Consider the following 26,655-nt stretch of genomic DNA (forward strand, 5'->3'; position numbering starts at 1 on the left):
TCTGCCTCCAAAGTGTGGGAAAAGCATTGGGCAACATTGCACATTTTATTATCAGCTGAAGACAGTAGTTTCAAGAAGCAATAACACTACTTTTTTGCCATTCTGTTATTTTATTACAAATGTAGAATAGGCAGTGTGCATGGAGTTTTTATTTAAAAAAAAAATAGAGGAAATATTTGTTACTCATTTGTATCTCAAAATAATGTATATCATTGCCAGACTGAAATGTAAAGTGTTGCTGGCCCATATAACTGAAGGTTTTTATTCTCTGAGAAAATGAATGTCCTCTTGCAAAGTGTTTTTTTTTCAGCTAGTGCAACATTTCTTTTACTCTTGGTTATAGTTGTCAATTTGTTGCAAATTGACTCAAATACAGCTCAATTGTCTTCTTCTTCTTTTCATTTCAGGGGTCGCAACAGCAAATCATGTACCTCTTTGATCTTCCTCTAGACCTCCTGCCTGGCAGCTCCAACCTCATAATCCTTTTACCACTATATTCACCATCTCTCCTCTGAACCACCTCAATCTGTCCTCTCTGACTTTATCTCCAACACATCTAACATGAGCTGTCCCTCTGATGTCCTCATTCCTGATCCTTTCCATCCTCGTCACTCCCAAAGAGAACCTCAACATCTTAAGCTCTGCTACCTCCAACTCTGCCTCCCATCTTTTCTTCAGTGCCACTGTCTCTAAGCCGAACAACATCGCTGGTCTCACCACCGTCTTAAACACCTTTTCTTTCATTCTAGCTGATACTCTTTTTTCACACTCGCTCCCTGTAAACTCACTGTTCCACCTGGGTCCCTCTCATTGATATACATGTATTCTGTCTTGCTGCGCTAAGCTTCATTCCTCTGTTTTCCAAAGCAGACCTCATCTCTCTAGATTTTCCTCAACCTGCTCCCTGCTCTCACTACAAATCTCAATGTCATCTGCAAACATCATAGTCCATGGAGATTCCTGTCTAACCTCATCTGTCAGCCTGTTCATCACCAGAGCAAACAAGAAGGGGCTCAGAGCTGGTCCTTCAAAGAGCATCCCCAGAGTTTAGCGATTGGTGATTGGTGCAGATTTCAATGGACATGTAGTTGAAGGGAACAGAGGTGATGAGAATGTAATGGGCAGATTTGGTTTTCAGGACAGGAACACAAAATGACAGATGGTGGTAGATTTTTGCAAAGAGGATGGAAATGGCTGTAGTGAACACTTTCTTTCAGAAGAGGCAAGAACTTAGGGTGACATATAAGAGCGGAGGGAGAAGCACTCAGGTGGACGACATCTTATGCCGACGTTGTAATCTGAAAGAGATCAGTGACTGTAAATTATTGGTAGGGGAGAGTGTAGCCAGACAACACACGATGGTGGTGTGTAAAAAACTCTGGTGGTGAGGAAGAATTTTGTGTAGTTTTCAGGAAGGAGCTGAGACAGACTCTGGGTGGTTTGGAGGTGCTTCCAGATGACAGGACCACTACACCTAATGTGATCAGGGAGACAGGTAGGAAGGTACTCGGTGTGTCCTCGGGAAAGAGGAAAGTGGACAAGGAGACTTGGTGGTGGAACGAGGAAGTTCAGGAGTGTATACAGAGAAAGAGGTTAGCTAAGAAGAAGTGGGACACTGAGAGGACTGAAGAGAGTAGACAGGAGTACAGGGAGATACAGCGTAAGGTGAAGATAGAGGTGGCAAAGGCCAAACAAAGAGCATATGAGGACTTGTATGTTAGGATGGACACTAAAGAAGGAGAGGTGGATTTGTATAGGTTGGTGAAACAAAGAGACAAAGACGGGGATGGATGTGCAGCAGGTTAGTGTGATTAAAAATAAGGATGGAAATGTATTGACAGGTGCCAGGAGTGTGATGGGAAGATGGAAGGAGAACTTTGAAGAGTTGATGAATCAGGAAAATGAAAGGGAACGAAGAGTAGAAGAGGTGACTGGTGTGGAGCAGGAAGTAGCAAAGATAGTAAGAGTGAAGTGAGGAGGGCGTTGAAGAGGATGAAGAGTGGAAAGGCAGTTGGTCCTGATGACAAACCTGTGGAGGTATGGAAGTGTCTAGGATAGGTGGCAGTAGAGTTTCTGACTAGTTTGTTTACCAAGATCTTTACCAAGGTCTGCAAAAGTGTCCTGGTGCCCATTTTTAAGAACAAGGGAGATGTGCAGAGCTTTGGCAACTACAGAGGAATAAAGCTGATGAGCCAAACAATGAAGTTGTGGGAAAGAGTAGTGGAAGCTCGGCTAAGGGCAGAGGTGAACATTTGTGAGCAGCAATATGGTTTCATGCCTAGAAAGAGAACAACAGATGCAGTATTTGCTTTGAGGATGCTGATGAAGAAGTACAGAGAAGGTCATAGGGAGTTGCATTGTGTCTTCGTGGATTTAGAGAAAGCGTATGACAGGGTGCAGAGAGAGGAGCTGTGGTATTGTATGAGGACGTCTGGAGTGGCAGAGAAGTATGTTAGAGTGCTGCAGGACATGTATGAGAGCTGTAAGACCGTGGTGAGGTGCTGTAGGTGTGACAGAGGAGTTCAAGGTGGAGGTGGGTCTGCATCAAGGATCAGTTCTGAGCCCCTTCTTGTTTGCTCTGGTGATGGACAGGCTGACAGATGATGTTAGACAGGAATCTTTGTGGACTATGATGTTTGCGGATGACATTGTGATTTGTAGTGAGAGCAGGGAGCAGGTGGAGGAAAATCTAGTGAGGTGGAGGTCTGCTCTGGAAAACAGAGGAATGAAGCTTAGCCGCAGCAAGACAGAATACATGTATGTGAATGAGAGGGACCCAGGTGGAACGTGAGGTTACAGGGAGCAGAGGTGAAGACGGTGAAGGACTTTAAGTACTTAGGGTCAACGGTTCAGAGCAACGGAGAGTGTGGAAAAGAGGTGATGAGGCGAGTGCAAGCAGGTTGGAACGGGTGGAGAAATGTGTCAGGTGTGTTGTGTGATAAAAGAGTATCAGCGAGAATGAAATGAAAGATGTTCAAGACGGTGGTGAGACCAGCAATGTTGTTCGGTTTAGAGACAGTGGCACTGAGGCTTAAGCTTAAGATGTTGAGGTTCTCTTTGGGAGTGACGAGGATGGACAGGATCAGGAATGAGGACATCAGAAGGACAGCTCATGTTAGATGTTTTGGAGATAAAGTCAGAGAGGCCAGATTGAGGTGGTTTGGACATGTTCAGAGGAGAAACTGTGAATATATCGGTAGAAGGATGCTGAGGTTGGAGCTGCCAGGTAGGAGGTCTAGAGGAAGAGCAAAGAGGAGATTTATGGATGTAGTGAGAGGACATGAAGTTAGTTGGTGTGAGAGAAGAGGATGCAGAGGATAGAGTTAGATGGAGGCACATGATTCGCTTGTGGCGTCTCCTGAAAGGAAACAGCTGAAAGGAAAAGAAAGAAAGATTAGAGGACACTTGTTGACAAAAATGACCTTGACTTATAAATTTGAGAAAGCTATGTGAAGTCCTGTGGCCTGATCCAGGCTAAAGACATGATGATGAGGCAGAATGACTGATGGATACTGTGTACTGTAAATACAAATAAACATATTACAGTTCATAAATTTGTTTTTGCTTATTCTCTAGTGTACATTTACATGGGTAACATAATGTTTAATAAATACAAAAATATGTCATATAGTAGTATTTAAAAAAAAAACGATTTCAGTAAAAACATGAAATAAACAAACATTCGGTCATTACCCTGCAGCTCGATCATGTCCTAGTGTTAAGACGTCAAATTGCGCCCTCTCGGGGGCCGTAACATAGTCCGGCGGCAATCTACACTCAGGCTCAGCTGCTGAAGCGTTAGCTGCACATCAACATTTCTATGTTTCATCTTCTCCAAAACCGTAACGACGACGACGCCAGAGAAAAATAATAGGATGCCTTTGCCTGTGCAAGTGTTTAATTTTCAGGTAAGCATTAACCATTTTTTGTGTATTTCAAATACAACCAGGAAATGTTTTCAACTGACCTGTACCACTAGCGCTAGCTAACCTTAGCTTTAGCAGGTAACGTAGTTAGCAAGGCTAAGCTGCAGGGGAAGCTAATGTTATTAATGGTTGTGGTAATAGAGAGCAGCAACAGCAGTTGTTTGTTATATTGGATATATTACTCAGTTTGTGACGTCATCAGAGTTCAGTTTTAAAATGACACGTCTGTTTAAAAGTGATAATGTTACATGTTATATTGAAACGTTAACGTAGCCTAGCGTTAGTTAAAGAACGAATTAACTATGTAGTTAATGGTCTTGGGAGCAATTTGCTAATGAGCTTATTGGAACATTAGAATTAATTGTGTTGAATTCAGGACTAGCGGCAAATTTTCATATAACGTTTAAGGAATTTAAGTTTGGTGGGCAAACAACCATTTAGCCATTGAACTGAAGACTGGCAATGCTAACTGTGGTAGCTTAGCAGGCCTCTAACAACATTAACCGAAAGAGATTGTATTGTTGTAATGCATTCTCTTTAAAGTTATGCTCACTCATACTGTGAACACAATAAAGAGATTCATTAAAGTGGAGATGAGTGGGATTCTTCGGCCAATGTAAAACAGGCTAAACTCTTAACGTTAAGGCTGAAATGTGTTTATCATTGTAGCTTGCAGCTCATGAAAGCTAACGTCAACTTCCTGTTTCTCCAGAATCGCTCTCAATAGCACAATGTTGACAATTCGTTTAGCAAGTTGTCGCATTATTTGTATGCACCTTCTTTTCATTAGCCTGTTGGCCTTATAAACCACTAACGTAGGTAACACGAATATTTTGCCGAGGGTCTCCCCAACCTGACACCCAAATAAGAACAAAACTGGTGAAGCGCTGCGAATCTTAATGTCCTCAATTAAAATGCATCTACATACAGTATATATCTTTTGCGAAGGACAACGTTTCCAATACAATTCCAAATTTTTCCATGAAAAATAGAATATAAGCTTTATTTTCATCATTGTGTACATACATTTTACAATGAAATTTAGCACATGCATTTAACCCTGGGATAGTGGGCAGGTGAACTAGACCTGAGTGTTTTGTTCAATGACACCTGTTGCATGGGCTGGGATTAGATCCTGGATACTTCAGCATCCACCTGCCTGCCTAATCATTGCAATTATGTCACCTCAGTCTTTCAGAAACAGCAGAACACTGTTAAATCCATTAAAGTTGATCATGCTTGATGTCTAAACCCCAATGTAAATTATGAATTTAAAATCCACTGTTTCAATAAAATGTTAAAAGCAGATTATGTCACTTGTTCTATATGGCATGTTTGTTAATGTTTTAAACTGTAAACAGCTTATGCTCCTAAAAATAATGGCTTCTTGAGATTAACCAGCCAGCATCAGCCCAGACAACAGAAAGTTTAGCCTGAGGACATTAGGTTGTTGCGACTGGTTCACAGTAAATGGTCTCCAGTGTTTCAGTCTATTCTATAATACTCTATATACTATTGGTATAATCTTCTGAATGCTTACAAAATTATTGAAACCATTTATTATATTGTTTGTTTGTATTTTATGTTGTGTATTTCTGACCACATGCCAAAGTATCCCTGGGCAAGACCCTGAACCCCCGGCAGCCCATCACCATCTCCAGCTGTGGATTGCTAGTCCCAAGCCTGGTAGGGTTGCATCAGGAAGGGCATCTTGCTTAAAAACTGTGCCAGATCAACATGCCATAAAATTATCTGCTGTGGCGACCCTGAACCCACTGGATAAGCCGAAAGGCCAAAATAAATAAAGGTGTACCTATTATAGGGGCCTGGTGGTTCAAAGGGTAGAGCATCGGGTTGGGATGCAGAAGACAGTGAGAATCAAATCCCACCCCACCAGGTGTGGCCCCGCCCAGCCATCAAAGGCTAAATTGGTGCAGATGCCAGCCCCTAGCCCGGAAAAAATGGGAGGGCTGCGGCAGGAAGGGTGTCAGGTGTAAAAACTCATGCCAAATCAACATGTAGGACACGTTCCGCTGTGGCCATCCATGAAGGGACAAGCCGAAAGCTATTGATCTGTTGTTCACCTACCATTTTGATCTTACCTTATACTGTCTATTATCTAAATCCTTTAGCTTGTTAAGGATTGTCGGAGTAGGGGAGTTTGTCCCAGCTGTCTGTAAACTCTGTACCTGGTGTGTTTCTCTCAGGGGTCAGTGGAGCCCATGCAGATTGATGCAGACCCCCAGGAGGACCAGCAGAATGCTCCTGACACCAACTACATAGTTGAAAACCCAACACTGGTATTGATCTGACAAATGCTTTCTATACACACGTTTAGACTCACACTGCCCGTCATGGTGCTACAATCATAAACATAATTATGCACATAGCAACACAGGATATCAGCATTAAAGGAGTTTGTAACACATTTTGCAATGTAACAGATTTAATTGGAATAGTTCTCACTTGGCTTTAATTAGATGTCACGTTTCTCCTTTTGTTTAGGACCTGGAACAATATGCGACCAGCTACAGTGGATTAATGCGAATTGAGAGGCTTCAGTTCATTGCTGAGCATTGCCCTCAGCTCCGGGTGGAAGCCCTAAAGATGGCCCTCACCTTCGTCCAGAGGACCTTCAATGTTGACACTTATGAAGAAATTCATCGCAAACTAACAGAGGCCACACGGTAAGTATAGGTTTTGCTACCCTGGCAGTGTGGAGCTTTTTAAAACGTGCATCTTCATTTGTTGAAACATTATGTAGCTTGTTTTATCGCGTGTATATACCAGACAATAATTCATTATTGTAATATTAGTAATAATAATTATCATTATTATTGCAAACATTCTGGAATTATTGCACAGCTATTGTCTCAGGTTTTGCCTGTGCTCCCTGCTGTATCTATTATTAAACCCCCAAATTTTGCCCTATTTCAGTAATTATATAAATTACATAAACATTATAATTTAATTGTGTTGCTTATACAACTTGGAATACCTTTGTATGAACCCTGCGGGAGAATTACAATCTTCACAACCCTTTTTATTTTTTTGATATTTCACTAAAATGAAAAATCCTACATGTGTGCAAAAATGTATTTAAAAGTTACCCTGAAGATAATATCAGACTTCAACCAAATAAGTCTTCAAATAATAATCTTTTAAAGCCAGTGCTCATCTCCTACAATGTTAACTTTTGGTTTCAATAAGTCAACTTATAGCTTTAGCTATAGATCCTCTTTTCAATACATTTTTGCAAAGAACAAGAACTGTAGATTACTCTCCTGGAATGAAATAAATCAATGAATAAATGACTAAATGAACTAATGCAAATTGTTCTATGGGGGGTTTTCACCTCTAGGGAAGTGCAGGGTGTGCCAGACACAGTTCCTGAAGGTGTGGTTGTCCCTCCTCCCCTAGACTCCACCTGGGCTGAGTCCACAAGGAAAAAGGCTCTCCTCAAATTGGAGAAACTCGATACTGATCTGAAGAACTACAAGGGAAACTCTATTAAAGAGAGCATCAGGTATGATGTCAAAAGCGATTTGGTTTATTATTTGTATACAGGTGCATTTTTAAAATCCGTATATGTCTTGGAAAAAGTGATTTTTGATTGTTTACAGCATTCATAGTATGTAAATAGTAATTCACTGAAACTTGAACTTGATTTTTAACTCTCATGCTAGCAGTAACTTAAGTTGCATTTTGTAGGTTTAAACACCACAGGACAATGTGTGGTTGCAGAATCAAGCCACTTAAAGGACTCCTTTAATCATAATGAACTTTCCTTTTCTGGTTCTAGTTTAAGTAGTACATGTAAATAAATGCCATTAAACTTCCCTCACACTTCCCTATATTAAAATATCTCTCTACTTCTAGCTGGAAAACTCCAAGTGACATTACTCGGAGTAACCTTCAGTTCACATTTTGTTATATTGTTGCTCAAAGTCTTTAATCTGTTATCATCCTGCTTTTCCAGTGCTACTCCAGATGACATCTTCTGAACTCGTAATGATGAAAAACCCCTCCGAGTGATGTCATTTGGAGAACTTTTTAGCTAGAAGCAGAGAATTATTTTTATATAGTGCAGCCAGAGGGAAGTTTAAAGCATTAAGGTACGTTTACAACCTAATCTAAAGCCATAGAAACCAAGTTGAAAATGAGTAAAGTTGCCCTTTAAGACACTAGGACAGATGGTGTAAGAAGAATGTTTAGTCGATATGCTAACTTTAGTTATTAGAAAGCTTACTAATTACTGGTCAGTCTTTATTTAAATTGATTCATTGCATTTTACCTTACATTGACCATTTTATCTGCTTTTCACCTGCTTACGTGGTCAGGAGAGGCCACGATGACTTAGGAGACCACTACCTGGACTGTGGTGACCTTAGTAATGCCCTCAAGTGCTACTCCCGAGCCAGAGACTACTGCACCAGTGCTAAGCATGTGATTAACATGTGTCTGAATGTCATCAAGGTACAGAAGGATAGAATCATAACATATGGCAGTAAACATTCTAAAAACAGTTGTTCTGAGTTTCAGAGGCTTGTTAGTCACTGGTTCGATTCCAACATAAAAGTAGCATTATTTATAGTTGTAAATATATACAGAGATTTTTGTAGATCCTGTAGTTTAGAGTATCAAGCACCTTAATTCAGGAATATGTGTTCTAGAGCAGTGTAATTTCATCAATGAAACTTTAGCAAACAAAGTACGTGTAGGAGTAAATGACCTCCCCTGTACACACAGGTTAGTGTTTACCTCCAGAACTGGTCCCATGTACTGAGCTATGTCAACAAGGCAGAATCAACGCCAGAAATTGCAGAGGTAAGAATCCAGCCTCACACAGGAGCCTTTAAGAGTTGTGGCAGACCTTTCAGCTACTTTTGGGCTTCCAGTAAAGTAATATTTTAAGGTTTTGTCAAAGCTTGATAAATGCCTAATTGTAATACCATTTCTCTCTTTATTTTTTTGTTTTTAGCAAAGAGGAGAGCGAGATAGCCAAAATCAAGCAGTCCTCACCAAGTTAAAATGTGCTGCAGGTAAGATGGCGTTATGCTCTGTTTAAAGTTAGGTCCATTGTTAAGTGCGCTTGGAAGATCAGCTAAGAGGTTGGTGCCTGGTAGCTGTGGCTGCTCGTGTCTTCTATATACGTCTGATAACTACTTTCTTATACTTTGATTAAATGACAGCCACCCTCAGCTGCTTTATCTGTGTAGAGCAGTTATGTATCTTTATATACATAAAATATATAATGTAGTGGCCGTTGTGTTAATTGCTTGTTTTTTTTTTTTTTGGTGGGTGGTATTTCAGGGCTGGCAGAGTTGGCTTCCCGAAAATACAAACCAGCTGCCAAATGTTTCCTGCAGGCTTCCTTTGACCACTGTGACTGCCCAGAGGTGAGCTGATGTCAACTAGTGGTGCCATGGTCCGAGGGGTGGGCTATATCTCCAATATACTTGATGTATCGCAGCTTGTTCTTTGTGGAATGCAGGAAAATACTATATCTTATAGCCTGTACTCACTTGTTCATTGATGCCATAGGTCTCCATTGTTTTTCAAAAAACTATTGAAAACACATCAGTCAGACACACCACTCCACAGGATGACACAATTCTTCATTTAAAACCAGTGACCTTTCTATTTTAACAAACATCACTCTCCTCCTATTCGCCACTTCCCTGTGTTTTGGCTGGGGTACTCAAAATACATTATATTAAATAGCTGAACTGACGCCAAATTTCAACTCAGTATTAATCACCTATACACTTATTGTAAACCCTGACTGGGTTTTTATTTATTTATTTTTATTCTTTATTTTCTTTTATTATTAGCTCAGTTGTTAAAAGACAGTCGTCCAAGGACCACAGGGTGAGTGGTTTGATCCCCATCCCTGACTATATGTCGACGTGTTCCTGGGCAAGACCCTGAACCCCTAACAGCCCATTCCCCTCCCCAGCTGTGCAGTGCCGGTCCAAGCCTGGTAGAAATTGGGGAGGGTTGTGTCAGGAAGAGCATCCGGCATAAAAACTGTGCCAAATCAACATGCGGACATTGTTCCGCTGTGGCGACCCTGAGCTCTCGGGATAAGCCGAAAGGACAAAAAAAAAAATTTTAATTAATAGAGGTCAGGTCTTATGCTTCATGAGCGCCACCTATAGATGTATACTGTAATCAGACACCATTAACAACTTATGAGAAGTTGCAGCAAAACTGGCAGATTGTCAGGGAAAAGGTGACACTTTCAATGCCTATATGTGAAAAACCTTGTTTTGAGTGACAATAGTGAGTGATAATATTAGTATATGAAATTGTCTGGAATACTGTACAGTCAGTCAGAGCAGTAATTTGATTGTGTTTTCTTTACAGCTCCTATCGCCCAGTAATGTAGCTGTGTATGGGGGCTTGTGTGCTTTGGCCACATTTGACAGGCAGGAGCTTCAACGTAATGTCATATCAAGCAGGTAATAGTTTGGTAAATAACACATCTAGATACCTTTTTATTGACTAGAAAGGTGTAATAATTATGTATTTAATTCTTTCAGCTCCTTTAAGTTATTTCTAGAGTTGGAACCACAGATCCGTGACATCATCTTTAAGTTCTATGAGTCCAAGTATGCATCTTGTCTTAAGCTGCTGGATGAAATGAAGGTTTGAGCAGAAAGATTGGTGCTACACATATTATAGTTATGTACATAGGATTTATTGTAGTATGTTACCTAATAGTTTTTGACTAGATGAATTGAGATAAGACTCCTTTTTTCTCCAGGACAACCTCCTGTTGGACATGTACCTGGCGCCACATGTCAAGACATTGTACAGCCAGATTAGGAACAGGGCTCTTATTCAGGTGAGACTTATGTCTGTCTTGTCTTTCTAACTTGAAAACCCGTCTCTTTAAATTATTTTTATTTATTTCATTTAGTTCTTTAGTTTCCTTCTTTAATTTTGTAATATCATGTAGTAACTGCTGCATAATAGTGTAACAGGCATTTGAATGTTGTTTGTATGTGTGCATGTTAGTATTTCAGCCCATACGTGTCAGCAGATATGACGAAGATGGCTCAGGCCTTCAACACCACAGTAGCCGCTTTGGAAGACGAGCTCACTCAGCTCATACTAGAGGGGCTCATCAATGCACGTATTGACTCCCATAGCAAGGTTAAAAATCCACGCACACATGAAAAAGTTTAAATTAGTCATTTGTCATTCCTGGCATTACAAACTGGTGTTCTGACACATTGATAGATTCTGTATGCGAGAGATGTTGACCAGAGGAGCACAACATTTGAGAAATCGCTGCATATGGGCAAAGAGTTCCAGAGACGAGCGAAAGCCATGATCCTCCGGGCTGCTGTGCTGCGCAATCAGATCCATGTCAAGGTAAAATGTTTCTAATCCTTCTTCACAGCTTATACTATATTTATTATCTCAACAGCAGTGAAATGTGAATCTCTCCAGTTAGCAAACTCTCATATCAGGACTAGTCATAATGTTTTAAATATTACAATGGATGCAGGTTCACTGTTTACTGTAGCTAACATCCAGCTGCTGGCCACACCTGCTGGGACGGATGCCACCAGTAAAATCTGCCTACACTTGTTTAATTAGCGCACGGCTTGTACCAAATGGTAGCATTAGAGATTTAGCTCTTAACTGTTTCTCTTGAAGTTTGCCATTAGAAATACCCTAAAGTCCCACGTTTGGTACAGAAAGCTATGCCGAGGTGCATTTGTTCTATATGCTGTGTGCCGGCGGTCATCAAACACATAAAACACCATATAATGAAACTGTTACACAGTGGTGTGGCTGTAGCTCAGTTGGTTGTCCCGGAACCCCAGGGTCATTGGTATGACTCTTGATCTTCGTGGAAGTCTTATTGTCTCAGGGGAAGACACTGAATACCCCAAGTTGTTCCTAGTACTTAATTGTAAGAAGTTTTGGATAAAAGCGTCTGCTAAATGACTAATTGTAATTGCAGTAAGATACAATGCCTTGTGGCAACGTACCAGGTACTAAATATATAAAAATACACCAACATGTCTTAAAGTTAAGACAGAAACATGTTTACCTCTGTGCTGCATCATAATCATGGTGTTGCAGCTTTGATGTGAAACACAGATGCAACTAAAAGGTGTAATATTGTGTTGCTGTCCCCCCTTAGTCTCCACCTAGAGAGGGAAGCCAGGGTGAACTAACACCAGCTAACAGCCAGACCAGGATGAGCACCAACATGTAAGCAGGAAGTCCTCTTCATGGTCTCTGCTGACGAGAGCTGTAGACTGGAATGCAAGGTTTACCTATCTCTCATCACCAACCCCCTCCACCCCACCTCCTGTTTCTGAGTGAAAGACAGAAAAGACACAATTTAAAGACTAATGTTCTGAAATAATTCCTATCAAATGATGTGGGCAAAAGAAGGTTTGTTAGTCTGATGTGGTGATATGAACAAGATGAAAATGTGCTTTGATGAATGCTTAGCACTTAGGATGTAACTGGAAGGTGATGCACTTTGCTGTGTTACACATGATGGAGCTCTCGGTTTTAAAATAAAATAAAATAAAAAACACCCAACAAACATGTCCTGGTTATTATAAGTTTGATTTGTTTAGTGCCACACTTTGTCAATCCAGTCAATCAACAGCTGGAACATCTTATTTTAGGGTAAATGAGAAGTAGGTAGGGATTTGGGGTTTTTTATTTATTATTTTTGTGCCTATACTAAATGGGACACTTTTTATAATAAACATTTTATTTTTATAGTGCTTTTCAAGAATCTCTTTTGTTCTAAACTTGGAAATTTGGTTTATTCAACTTTATTTATACATACAAATAAAGTTGAATTAAACCAAATTTCCTTCTGCCTTGAATCCTTTCATGGATCTTTAGTGGGAAGGGCTAAGACTCAAGAAAAATATACAAGTGAGGGGAACATGGATGTATAATAAAGGCAATTGGAATGTTCCCATTGAGACACAACCATTCACAACAAGCAGCCTAACTACACGTCTTTAGACCCTTAGGAGGAAATCCTTAAATTACAGGGAGAACATACCACAGCCAGCAGGTTGATGTGAACCTTCACCATTGTACTGCATATGATTTTTATCTGTTTTGGCAAAACTATATTGCAAAACTTTTCTCTGATGAAGATTTACCAGACATTTTGGACTATTGTTTTGCATTGGAGAAAATTTAAAGACACGATTATTTACCAGTGAGACAATGCAAAACTAACTTTTAAAAGTTGTACCTCGAGCTGTTTTTGACAGATTTCAATCTGATATGTGCATGTATAATAGCACATAGTTGCTATAATAATTCACATTCACTGGACACTGGGCTGTTATACATCAAGATAAATCTAGTATTTGGAAAACGGAGTAAGGCAGACAGATGTGATGTAAACTATTTAAGTCATACAGTAAGTTTGTAAGGAAACAAATTATTTGAGGGGCTACATAAAAAAATAACAGTACAATAGGTTTGATTTTGCATAACAAAATTGGAAAGTCAAATAGTAGAAACTTGTTTTGGTAATTACCATTTTTCTTGTTATGTTATTGGTGTGCTGTACAAGGTGTGGCTTTACCTGCAGATAAGGGAAAGGATAAAGCTGCACCCTCTTTTTTTCCCTAAGGAAACGCACTAAGTAGGAATTAAAAACAATGATCAACACAGGACATCTTTAGTCATGGAATGTATTTCATGTGAACCTTTTTCCAGTGTTTCCTTTATGTTAATTATTAAATCTGAGAAATTAAGGCACATGGGCTTGAGATTCATTAAGTCAGTGTCAGAAACTACAGATGAAACAACAAACAGAAGAAAACTTTGTAGAGTAAATCTTTTATTCTGTGTGGTCCAAAGCATAAACACAAAAAGAAGTGACAACACACTTGAGTCAGGAAGTACAGTGACAGACTTTACCAGTCTAAAATTAAACTCAAAGAGCTATTACATTGGCTCAAATAATGTTTTTCTAAGCGGGACCTTAAGAATCTTCATCACTAATGGAATAATGTTGAATGGTTGGTTAATACTGTAACCATTTCCTGCTGGGAGTAGGAAGGAGTGAACAAATGGGGGAAAAAGTGTGATGAGAAGTAATCTGGCGGACTTCAGTAGGCATGGTTGGCCACAAACAAAGACTCCTGAGCTGCTCCTCCCTTCTCTCCTGAGGACACGTACTTGCCCAGAGCTGCCTGGCTGTTATTCTGTGCAGAAACAAAAAGCATAGCAGGGTTAGGTCTTTTAAGAGTATTGTAAAAAGCTCAGCCTAATTGTCATACTTTTATGTGAATAGCCTAGAACTTTTGCATGCATGAAAAAAAAGGGGCCAACCAATTCTGAATAAACTTCATTTAGGACAGGACCCTTTAGAAAGAAAATTCAGGAACTCTTTGCAGTGAAGTTCTGAGGTACGTGCACTTGTACAAATTTAAATTTTCTGCTACATGTAATGTTTACATACTAATTATTCTAAGCAGTTAGTAGTTAACATTTTATTGAGCACTGATGGCCTAAAGGTTAAAGTAACAAACTTGTGACCGGGGGTCAACAACACTCTGCACTTGAACAAGAACCTAAAATGCGAATGCTGCAGTGGAGCTGTTCAGGGGGCCACCCCAATGACAATGGTCTCTCTCGACCACGTATTGTTACAAACAAAATATGTAATAACTTGATGAGAAGTGAACGGGCCGTAAAGCTCATTTCACAGATGTAAACAGAAGGTAGAACTAGCTACAATGCTAACAACCAATTAGTTATATACGGCAATATAATTATGAAGTGTTATTACACTCATTTGCTTTATTGTATAATCAAGGCCTTATACCCTACCTCCACCAGACACTATAATAAATTAAATAATTGTTTTCCTTGTATAAATCATCCAGGACTTTGCCTGACTGTTGTCTTTCCATCTCTCTCCTCTACCTCACTCCTTACCAAGGCTCTCTTGACATACTCCTCCTGGCAGGCCTTGCCATTCTCCTTCTTGCCTCCCCAGGCCTTCAGTGCTGAAGCCTGCAGGGCCCGGCCGAAAGAGAAAGTTAGGGCCCAGGGCCGGTGTAGGGGACACTGGTTGATGGCATTCAGGTTGATGGTAGCCTCCTCCTCACTCTGGCCACCAGAGAGAAAGGTGACACCTGGGGGAGGAGAATGCACAGGAAAGTCAGTAAGGTGTGCTTGTGCTAGCGATGTATAAATATTTCTACATGTCCATCTGACCTGGTACGGCAGGGGGAACAGTGCGACGCAGGGCTGTGACAGTTGCCATCGCAGTTTCCTGGGGGCTATACTTTTTGGGGCAGGAGTGTCCCGCAGTCACCATGTTGGGTTTGAGCAGTGTGCCTTCCAGATAGACATGGTGGTCAGACAATGCCTTGTAGACGGCTGCCAACACCTGAGACAGAGATGGGCGGTGATTTGTTACCAGAAAAAGTAACTAACTAAATCAAAGCATTTTGTTAGCATGTGGTGGTTGGTGCAACCAGATGTACCCCAAATTCCAGCCCAGATAGTTTACTGAGAACATCCTAAAGTCTGGGTAATTGCAGGAAAGCTAATTCCTGCATTGGTAAGAGCCTCACCAGCATCCTATTCATCTTATTAGAGACATACCATAATGATAGGCTAACCATCACTCACCTTCTCAGTCACATACTGGCAGTGCTGCAGGTCATGGTCACCATCTGGGAGAATCTCAGGCTCCACAATGGGCACAATGCCGTGCTGGGATGAGGGGTGGGGTGTTTGGAAGAGGAGAATATGGGGGATTGAAAAGAGCATAGCAACCAGTGTCATGACAACAGACAATAGTACTTCCTCTTTTGGGGTTCTGACTTTTGTCACAACTGTTACTGTCACCCGTTGCCCAGTAGTGGGCTAAGTTGAGTAATGGATCTGTTACATAACTGCATTGGGAAAGCAGATTTTAAGTTCTACTATTGAGCTGTAAAGCTTGGAATGTAAAATGTGTGTGTGAGTATGTGTGTGTCTAACCATCTGGCAGATACTGGCATAGCGGGCCAGCACGTTCGCGTTCTCCATAATGGCCAGCTGGGACGGGGTTGTGGGGGTGATCTTTAACACACATCGCCACTTGGCGAAGTCAGCACCATCCTTCTTGTACTGAGCACAGCGCTCATAAAGCCCATCCAGACCTGAAAAAGAGAAAACAATTGCAAGACTGAGACTCTAAGGAAGAGAAAGAGATAATTAAATACTAATTCATGTGCTGTATATTCAATAGCTTCACAGTGATTATCACAGTGATTAAATTTAAAAATTGATATTGATACAGAATCTGTGTGGGTGGTGGAGCAACCTTTCAATCACCATACTGTTTCTTTAATAAAAAAATAAAACATCAACGTGGTGATGTACTGACAAAGGTTGACTCAAGGTACCTTGAGTGGTGGTCTCTCCGTTGGTGCCAGAGAGGGGAACCACACCCTTATCCACCTTAATTCCCACCACCATGCCCTTCTCTTTGATCAGCTGAGGGAAGAGCTTGCCATCGTCAGTCTTTTGATAAAGGGTCTCGTGAAAGAAAATGACACCACCAATGCAAGGTTTGACCCGCTCATCAGCAGTGAAGAGGAGCTGGCGGTAAAGCCTCCTATTCTCCTCTGTGTTCTCAGTACTGATGCTCTGGAAGCGCTTGGCCATACTGCCTAGAGAGAGAGAGAGAAAAGATGGATTAGAAGAATAAGAGACATTGCAGATTTAAAATGGAAATCCCACTTTACCAATGACTGTTAAAAACAAATAGGAGCAAATATTCAGGATTCCACCTTTTCTAATATAATAACATCTGTATTTAACAAATCTTTAACAAATCCAATCAAACACATTAGGCAGACTACCAGAGGTAGGGGCTTAAAAAGCTGTTTTTAAACTTTAGCACTGCAAATTAAAGATTCAGTAATGCTTCAGATTACAGCCCACAATTTACAGGGTAAATACAGTGAACTTATTGTAAATGTATTAGTTACAACAGTTTACCTCCGCAGTACCTATGTACATATTTGTTTTTAATAACAGTAAACAAATTTTGAAAATAAAAATTTTACCAACTGTAAATATTTGGTAGTTAAGGGGTACTTATTAAATATGACAACTTCCCCATCGGCGTGTGACTGTGTGTGTGATTGTGAGTGGGAATGGGTGAATAAAAAGCAGTGTAAAGTGCTTGGGTAGAAAAGTGCTATATAAGTGCAGACCATTTATCATTTACTTAATTTCAATTTAACTTTACTTAGTGCCAATAGTGCCAATTCACAACAGAAGTAGGCCTGCATTCTGAGAGCGAAGTGGTCTACTGGGATGATATGGTGCTATGAGGTCTTCTATATATGATGGAGCCTGACCATTCAGAGCTTTATATGTAAGAAGCAGGGTTCTAAATTCTATTCTACATTTAATGGGAAGCCAATGGAGAGAAGCTAGTGAAGGTGAAATATGATCTCTCTTGCTAGTTCCAGTCAGCACTCTTGCTGCAGCATTTTGGATTAATTGCAGGCTAAATGCATGGACCAGTTTTCCAGAATCACTTTGAGACAGGATGCTCCTAATTTTTACAATTTTTACAATGTTCCATAGGTGGAAGAAGACTGTTGTAGAGATTTGTTTTATATGTGACGTCAAGGACAAATCCTGTTCAAAAATAACTCCAAGGTTCCTTGCATTAATATTGGAGGCCAGACTTATGCCATCTAGAGTAACGATATGGTTGGACATCATATTTCTGAGATTTTAGGCCCAAATACTATGACTTCAGTTTTGTCTGAGTTTAGAAGTAGGAAATTATGTAGACATGCTCCAAGCATGATTAACTGATTTTTTCCATCTGGTTCCATAGATAGATATAGCTGGGTATTATCAGCGTAGCATGGGAAATTTATGGAGTGTTTTCTTATAATGTAATCTAATAACCACGACGTATATGAAATAAAAAGTATTGGTCCTAACACAGAGCCTGTTAGACTCCACAAATAACTGTTTGTGTGATCTTGAAAGAGTCATCATTCCCCCTGCCCTATTCTTATTATCCACTAATAATGAACAACAAGAACAACCCCTGGTTTCATATTGTCAACTATTAGTGATGCTTAATATGCTGTTCTAGTGTTATGAAAGACTTTTTTTGTACATTTTTAGTTTTTCCATCCTGAACGGGATTCTTCTAAATTAGTGGAACGTTCCTTTCCAACTTCCCTGTTGCCTTTCGTAAACCATATCATGGAGATCACCTCCTTTGGATAACTGCCTTTCTTTCAGAGGGACAACAGAATCAAGTATTGTTCGTAGTGACGCTGCAGAATTATCAACAAGATAATCTTCTTCTACAGGAGTAAAATTAAGGTGGCCACTCTCTCCATTGTATTGACACATGGCGAAGCAAGGTCTAAGGTGTGACTAAAACAGTAAGTGGCTCAGCATCTATATGAATGTTAAAGTCTCCCACTATAATAAATGTATCTGTACTAAGCACTACATTAGATAGAAAAATCAGAAAATTCAGTCAAAAACTGTGAATAAGGGACTGGAGGATGGTACAATATAACATATAATAGTGTTTTTTGAGTTTTCCAGTTTGGGTGTGAAAGGCTAAGAGTAAGGCTCTCGAATGAGTTATAACTATGTTTAGGTCTGGGGTTTACTGAAAAGCTTCAGTGAAAGTGAAATACTGATGGTGTAACTACAGGTAGCAAAGGGTATTTTATTTATTTTTGACAAAATAAATAGCGATTATGCTTATATTTTTATTGCCCCAAAGCATGGAAAACCAATTTACATCAGTTGGAATTTAGTTTTCTACACAACTTGTTGATAAATAGTTAAATATTACATATTAGGTGCGATGGGTGACAGGTATAAAGTGGAGCCTCTTACCTTCTTTTTATCAGTAGTTACACAACAAGTACAACAAATGAGGGTTGTAATTTAAAGTAGAGCTTCTTACCCCTTCTTATCCGTAGTTACACTGTAGTTATACCATAAGAATTCGCGCCAATCATGTAATATTTAATACATACCCCATAACTACAAAATAGTTACACTGTAGTTAATTTTCTTATTCTTATCTTGTTACCCCGTTATTCAGGTTTTTAGAGGTGACCCCTTGCAGGGATTTCTATTATAGAAATAAGTCTGTCTTTAATCCAGGGCTGCTTCAGGGCCTAAAGATTATGGCCATGGTCATTCTCAACATTTGATATGTTGTCTTTAAACAGTTTTTTAAAATCAAAAATAGTTTTAAATGATTTGCAAATCATTGTTTTTTTAAAATAATGTCTGCTTATGTGAAAATAGGCATATAGTAGTTACTCTAATGTCCATTAATGGGAAAAAACAGAACACAGATTACATTGCCCCTTTATATTTCAAGCAGTTTAATCTGAGCTTTGAATAATAATTGATAAACACTGCACTTGTAAATGCCTGCATGGTTAGCAGTGTGATCCATTCATTACTACTGCTTCCTTCACTGCAGGTCACACTGCCTGCTGCAGTCGTACCTGTGGATTCATCGGCTGCCAGAATGCCTTTTCCAGCAGCTACGATCCTGTGAGCAATATCACTAAGCTCCTTCTTTTGCTCAGTGCTCAGGAAGGGATGTGCGTGGGTCATGTTGACTGTAACAAAGACGAAAACAGAAAGAGTGAAACAGTTGTTGAACTACCTCTATGTAACTCGATATATAATTTGCTTGATCAAAAATTCCATGACACTGGGGAAAACAGTTATACAGCTCAATTTATTCATTTATTTGTTGGCTTGCTTTATTGTTTTTGCCATGAAAAGTTGTTTTCAGGCTTATTACCTCACATTTTAGCATCTTTATTTTAAATATTTTATTCAATTCCATTTACCTCTATATTTTATAGTACATGGACATTTAATCAAATGATCAGCATCATCATAAAAAATACTTTAAGAAAAAATGTATAATGGTTACCAAATAATGGTACTGACTAAGACAATAAATGGAAACTTGACATTATAAAATGCAGTGGTAGAATGTGGAGTATTTAATTAAAGTACCATTCAAATGTTATTAAAGATTAAACCAGTTATTCCTAACTTTCTACAATGTTGAGTAGATTAAATGATTCTTGTTCCACTACTGAGATGCTAACTTCCTAACCTGAAGTTCCTGGCCTAGGCTGAGAGTGGTTAAAGTTTCCAGTTTTTCAGAATCCAAAAGCCACTTAGAGCAAAGAAGGGGCCTGACCCCCACGTTTGGAACGACTGGACTAAACACGCCATCATCTATAGACAAGTCAAATGGAATCATTTCGGTCCCAAGCACGTTTTACTGTACCAGTATTTTTTCAACGTTAGTGTTTTTAGGTATTTTCACACAGCGGTTCTTGACAATTTTTAAAAGTAGTAAAAAAAGAACTCGGATTATCTTTTTAACACACAAATTCCCCTAAAATGCCGTTAAGACCCGTTCCAGAAGATTTGTAATAAGTCTTAGAATCAGGAACCTCCAGTCGATGTCGCCACAGTTTCCTGCGACGATGTAAGAGTCCTCATCGTTAAAACCGCACTTCAAACTACTTCAGACACCTGTTGAACATTTGGATGATTAAATATGATTCTTTAACGACATCGTGCTGCTTGTATTTCCAGTATCTGTAGTAACGTTTGAAACGTTGGTACTGTGGCAGGAGTCTCTGGAGGCACTTCCGCGTCCATGTCAGCCGCCGAATGACTTTGACTTTCTTGACTGGGAGTTCCCAGAGAGAAACGGGCCCGCAGAACAAAATTATTCTTCATTGTACCACAACATTTGGCTATGAGTTCATCTGTGCTTTTAAAGACAGACATAACTGTTGAGTTACGCGAAAACTACGATGGAAACAGTTATAAAGTTTTTAAAAATGCTCTTATTCTATGTGAAGGAAATATAAACAAAACTGTCATATGAAAAACTAATTCTTTAAATCTGTTATACACGTTATGTGACGGAGCAAAGAAAACTCACCTGTTTTTAGATACCAGCACTGACAGAAGTGACAAACGCAGTAAGCTGCTGCGGTAACGAGAGAGAGATGGAGACGGAAAGAAGGTCGAACAGGACGAGCACAGGGGAAGAACCCCGGAGCGCGCCGTCCAATCAGAAGGCAGCTTTCAGCAGAATTGACGCATATCGTCATCCAGTGGGAGGATGTTGTGGTTGAGTCGTAGTGCTGTGACTCATAAGCAGTGATGCTGAAATTTGTGCATAGCAAAACCCGTATCGCTGTCTTACAGGTAACTAGTTCGTGAGTGTGAAAATCCAGATAGGCAGCTCCACATCTTATCAATTTTTAATCTAGCCTAATTTCAGATATCCATTCATCTAGCTCACACTGTTCTAGATGAGGCAACAAAGCAACATACAAATTAGGAACATGCATCAAACAATTAGGTGAGACATGGGGTTTAATGTCAAACCCAAGGACTAAACAGTCGGGTGTTTAGCAATCAACTGTGGCGCGAGGAGGTAGAGAGGTCGTCCACAATCCTGTTGGTTCGATCCCTGGCTCCTCTGGTCACATGTTGAAGTGTCCTTGAGCAAGAGTTTGAGCCCCAAATTAGTTGCTCCCGGTGAGTGTTAGGAGCTGACGATGTGTGACTGTGTGTGATTGCGAATGTGAATAAGAAGCAGTGTAAAGTGCTTTGAGTGCCAATAGGTAGAAAACCACTATATAAGTACAGACCATTTACCATTAATCTGCAATTAGCAGATGACACGCTTACTCTCCTTGCCACTGCTACTTTGTCAAACTAAAAACTTCTGCTCTCCAAACCAACAAAGATGACACTGAGTGAAGTAGTAACCCAAACAAACCATGAATCAAAAACTGAAAGTGAATCAAATGACAAAAAAAAAAAAAAAATAAGATGTGCAAATCAGCATTTCTAGCAAAGGTTGCTTGATTACCAGAAGGCAAAAAAAATGAGTTCAAGTTGACAAATGTTAAAAACTAGATTTAAACCATCCAGTAAAAAAACATGACCCAATAGCTCAGTGAGAATGCAACAAGGTCAGCTGTTTATATGTTTTCTTCATGGCCAGCACGATGGTGGAGTTTTTAGTACTGCTGCTAAATGAGCATGGATGGATTTGAACCTGCTGGCTGCAGCTTTTGTGTGCCTACATAGGTTTCCTTTTCCTCTCACATTACAAACCTCAATTTGACTAGATGGCTTGATGCAGATTGAAAATCGTTGTTTTCTAATAATCTCTGACGAGTTACCCTAGATATGCTGTCTTCCTGCAAGGCATCGCTGAGGGCTTTCACCACCCACATCCCTGCCACTCTAGGCCTACGTGAGGTTCCTCACATGCAAGATGCGTGGAGGATACGTGACTACTGCATCATTCGCATGAATTTACAACAAGGAAACCCCACTGTTCCAGAGCCTCTCATACAGAAAATGAATTTATTTAATGTCCAGTCATGTTTTTTTTTACCAAATGTGAACTTGCTTTAGTTTACTGCAGGGACTATAATTATAAAAAGTGCACGTGTAACTACAGATGTAGTGATACAGGTCACAGATCACTGACCTTGAAACATAATGCAGTTCGCTGTCTTCTCTTTGGCAAAGTCTTAGAGTCTCAGTATAATCTGACAAAAATCACTTCAGATTCATCATTTGTTGGATAATCACTCATTCTAACACTCATTCTGGGACATGTCATTTTAATCTAATGGCCTGGGTGCTGCTCTGCCACACTTTCTACTTTTTTCTTTTCGAGTTTAGTGCCCACCAAATCAGCTCGCTCATAAACTGTCACTTGACCAATACAGTGTCACTTTTATTAGGACAGAGATTTTATGATCAATTGGAATCTGTATCAGGTGTGTTGTGTGATAAAAAGTATCAGCAAGACTGAAAGGAAAGGTGTTCAAGATGGTGCTGAGACCAGCGATGTCGCTGGGCTTAGAGACAGTGGCACTGAAGAAAAGACACGAGGCAGAGCTGGAGGTAGCAGAGCTTAAGATGTTGAGGTTCTCTTTGGGAGTGAGGAGGATGGACAGCATCAGGAATGAGGACATCAGAGGGACAGATCATGTTAGATGTTTTGAAGATAAAGTCAGAGGCCAGATTAAGGTGGTTTGGACATGTTCAGAGGAGAAACTGTGAATATATCAGTAGAAGGATGCTGAGGTTGGAGCTGCCAGGCAGGAGGTCTAGAGGAAGACCAAAGAGGAGATTTATGGATGTAGTGAGGGAGGACATGAAGTTAGTTGGTGTGAGTGAAGAGGATGCAGAGGATAGAGTTAGATGGAGGCACATGATTCGCTATGGCGACCCCTGAAAGGGAACAGCCGAAAAGAAAAGAAGAAAATTTTATGATAAATTTATCAGTAACATTAGGAACCTAATTCCTTATGCCCCTGAATCAATTTATAAAAAAAAATTTCCCCAAATAGAAGAAAAGAGGCTAGGTAATAATAATAATACGTTCTAAACACTGAAGAACACAGTACAAAACAATTAACAAAAAAAACGAATCGGGTAGGACAATGACAGGAGAATGTAATCACAGATTATTGTGAGTATAGGCAACTTAGGTTCCGAGGTAGGTAGGTTCAGAGCCTGTATTTGTAGACATGTTTCTAACGTCCAATGGGAGTGAGTTCCAGAGGTGGGAGCAGAGCGTCTTAAATATCTGTTCCCCATGGTGCTAAGATGAGCAGAAGCCACAGTGAGGTGGATGGAGTAGGTGGTGATGTGAAGATCAGACAGATATAAAGGGGTGAGGTTGTGGATGGCCTTGAAGGTGTACAGGAGGATTGTTTTGGAAATGAAAATATGCAGATCTGGTGATTGATGTGGCATTTTAATGATAATGAGCTGTCAGGGATGACACCCAGATTCTTAACATGTGGGAAGGGGGAAACAGAAGAGCTGTCAATTGTAAGGGAAAGTATGAGGAGATCATTAGAGATTTTTATGAGGGCAGGTACTAAATGGTTCTGCTTTAATTAATTAAATTGTCGCATTATGTGACATGTTACAACAAAGCAACAAACATTTCTTTAATGCTGATCCTCCTGTAGGAAAGTCCTCTGCTTTGTTTAAATACCAGGTGACTGTAATATGTCTGCTACACTGGCTATTCATTGCCCCAGAGTAATAGGTTTAGGTTTTTTATATTTTCCCTGCTTAGGACCTATCTAGTCTTATTTTACAGGGGAACAGTCTCAGAAGCAGCTTCTAGGTGAAGCCAACAGACAGGACCACAGTTACACAACCTCTCCTCCATCATAAATACCTGGAAAGAAAACAGACTACACAAACACTCATGAGGCCAGATCCCAACCACCTCATTAGGAAATAAACGAGCCAAAAATGATAGAAAGACAGGACAACAAGAAATGAGACAGTGAGAGAGACAGGAGCACACTGAGTCTCATGGGGATCTGATGAAAGCAGCATTCTTCTCTTTCAACTTCTATTAATTCCATCATGCCATTACACACTTTTAAACATCACTTAACACATAATGTTTTACAAACTTATAAGGGACTAAAAAATGTACATTTATATTTACCTTTAGTCATTTAACAGACCCTTTTACCAAAGCGACTTACTTATGAGGTACAAGGCAAGCAAAATCTAAGTCAAGGAGAAAACATCAAAAGGAAGTCCTATCAGAAAAGTGTTCACATTTCATGAGATGCAAATGCAAGACAGAGCAGAAAGGACGTTTTTCGAGAGGTTGAGCTGAAGATGTCTCTCTCTCTCATCCAAGCAGAGATGTCGGAGAGACAGGCAGAAATGTATGATGAGACAGTGGATTCATCAGTTTGAAAGGACAAGAAGAGCTGTGTGTCATCAGCATAGCAGTGACAGGAAAAGCCATGTGAGCAGATGATAGAACTCAGGGATGCAGATGTAGGAGGTTGTTTTTGGAAAGAAAGTCTAAGCGTTGATTGAAGACTGCTCATTCCATGGTCTTTGCCAGAAATGGAAAAAGGGGTCTGTAATTAATAAGTTATAGTTATGCTGCTATAGGCTTAGACTGCTGAGGGACCCACCCCCCCGATGCACTGATATGTATGTATATATGTATGTGTAGCTGTGTATAGGTGGATCAGTGCACCCCAGTTCTGTGCTGGGGTACCAAGGAAACACTAAGATGGGTGGGACCAGTTCACGACACTTCAGTTGGGGAAATGCTTGGTTGTGAAGGGAAGGGACCTTCTTTTTTTCTGTTTTGGTTTACTATTATTTACATGATCATGTTTGTTTGATTCAAACAACATTGATCTTACCCATATACAAACCAGGAAATTTATACTGCTATATAGAGGATCTAATCTATAAATTATAGAGGATCTAAACTTGTCTGAAGTGTGGAGAAAACTCCATCCGTATAAAACAGAATATTTCTTTTATTACAGCACACATAGGAACCTTTGGCGCATACATTATTGTCTGGTCTCCTCTGAGCTACTTACCAGAATTACAGAATGCTGGTACGACAGTATAGTGATAAGTGATCATGCAGTAATATCTCTCTATTTAAAAATGGAAACACCAATTTGTCACAGTTACAGATGGAGGTTTCCAGTAGAATTGTTTCAAGACCCTGGAAGTGTGACATTTTTAGAGAGTTGTATCAACAATTATTTTAAGACAAATGAATCAGGCTGATGCTTATATAAAATGGGAGACATTTAAATCATACATCAAAGGGGAATTTATCAGTTACACTAATTTAGAAAAAAAATGGATTAGGTGGCAAAAAGTCTCATGTGACTCAAACAGTCCTATCATGACCAGGGAGAAAATTTGGCAAATTATTGGCAGGGTGGTTAAAGTGACATTCTGCCAGAGTAATAAATACTATTAAGACCTCTTTAGGCAACCTGACCTCAGACACTGTAGAAATTAACCAAGCCTTTAGAAAAATTTTTTATATGTCACTGTACACTTCTGAATATCTGAATGACGCAGGTAATCAAAATAAATTCTTGGATGAGCTGGTACTGATGACTAGTTCAGAAGAGGGCAAGAACGATCTAGACTGGGACCTGAGAGGGGTAGAACTACCAGAGGCTATTCGAGCCAAGCAGAGTAGGAAAGCACTAGGTCCTGATGGATTCCCTATTGAAATTTATGAGAGGTTCAAACATAAGCTTATTAGCCCAGTCCTAGCGATGTATAATCTATCCAATGAAAAGGGAATTCATACATCTTTGAGACTCACAACTATAACAGTTATATGTAAAACAGGAAAATGTGAAAATAAGTGCTCCTCTTATAGGCCCATTAGTCTTTGAACATTAATTAAGCCCATTAAATACTTGCGTTGGCTAGGAGATTAGAATTGCACCTCCCAAACCTTATCCACAGCGTTCAGAATGGTTTTGTAAAGGAAAGATATGGGTTTTATAACTTCAGACGAGTCCTTAGTATATTATACAAGAAGTGTAACTCCAAAGATATGGCAATGCTGTTATTAGATGCCTGGAAGGCTTTTGATAGAATAGAATAGGGTTATTTATTCAATGTGCTTTCTAAATGTGGGTGGGTCGGTCCAACTATATATATATATGCAAACCCAATCGCAGAGGTATTAAGGAATAGTAACATATTCAATCCATTTAACCTACAGTGTTCAGGAAAGGGTGTCCGCTACCACCACTGTTGTTTCTTGTGGCCATAGAGCGTGGTGTAATGATTTGTGGCGATGATCATCATA

At 39.8% G+C, this 26,655-nt stretch overlaps 2 protein-coding genes and 1 long non-coding RNA gene across 3 annotated transcripts; 1 reads left to right on the forward strand and 2 right to left on the reverse strand.

Moving 5' to 3' along the window:
* The first annotated feature begins 3,744 nt into the window (after window positions 1-3,744).
* On the forward strand, window positions 3,745-12,504 carry gps1 (G protein pathway suppressor 1). The gene is made up of 14 exons (XM_067487238.1): window positions 3,745-3,908; window positions 6,134-6,226; window positions 6,432-6,613; window positions 7,288-7,452; window positions 8,267-8,402; window positions 8,676-8,753; window positions 8,908-8,968; window positions 9,240-9,325; window positions 10,296-10,390; window positions 10,472-10,577; window positions 10,696-10,776; window positions 10,950-11,087; window positions 11,175-11,309; window positions 12,091-12,504. The coding sequence occupies exons 1-14, from the start codon at window positions 3,876-3,878 to the stop codon at window positions 12,163-12,165; spliced, it is 1,464 nt and encodes a 487-aa protein (XP_067343339.1). The 5' UTR covers window positions 3,745-3,875; the 3' UTR covers window positions 12,166-12,504.
* A 1,252-nt stretch (window positions 12,505-13,756) lies between these two features.
* LOC137105275 (fructose-bisphosphate aldolase A-like) lies at window positions 13,757-21,118 on the reverse strand. Its single transcript, XM_067487239.1, has 8 exons — window positions 20,932-21,118; window positions 19,457-19,573; window positions 16,343-16,609; window positions 15,936-16,096; window positions 15,582-15,665; window positions 15,162-15,336; window positions 14,880-15,079; window positions 13,757-14,143 (listed from the first exon to the last, which is right to left on the reverse strand). The coding sequence occupies exons 1-8, from the start codon at window positions 21,101-21,103 to the stop codon at window positions 14,048-14,050; spliced, it is 1,272 nt and encodes a 423-aa protein (XP_067343340.1). The 5' UTR covers window positions 21,104-21,118; the 3' UTR covers window positions 13,757-14,047.
* On the reverse strand, window positions 19,678-20,925 carry LOC137105277 (uncharacterized). The gene is made up of 2 exons (XR_010911788.1): window positions 20,607-20,925; window positions 19,678-20,513 (listed from the first exon to the last, which is right to left on the reverse strand). It is a non-coding gene; the product is annotated as an uncharacterized lncRNA (long non-coding RNA).
* Window positions 21,119-26,655: the final 5,537 nt, after the last annotated feature.

The sequence above is a fragment of the Channa argus genome, chromosome 20 (genome assembly GCF_033026475.1).
Source record: "Channa argus isolate prfri chromosome 20, Channa argus male v1.0, whole genome shotgun sequence".
Taxonomy (NCBI): Eukaryota; Metazoa; Chordata; class Actinopteri; order Anabantiformes; family Channidae; genus Channa; species Channa argus.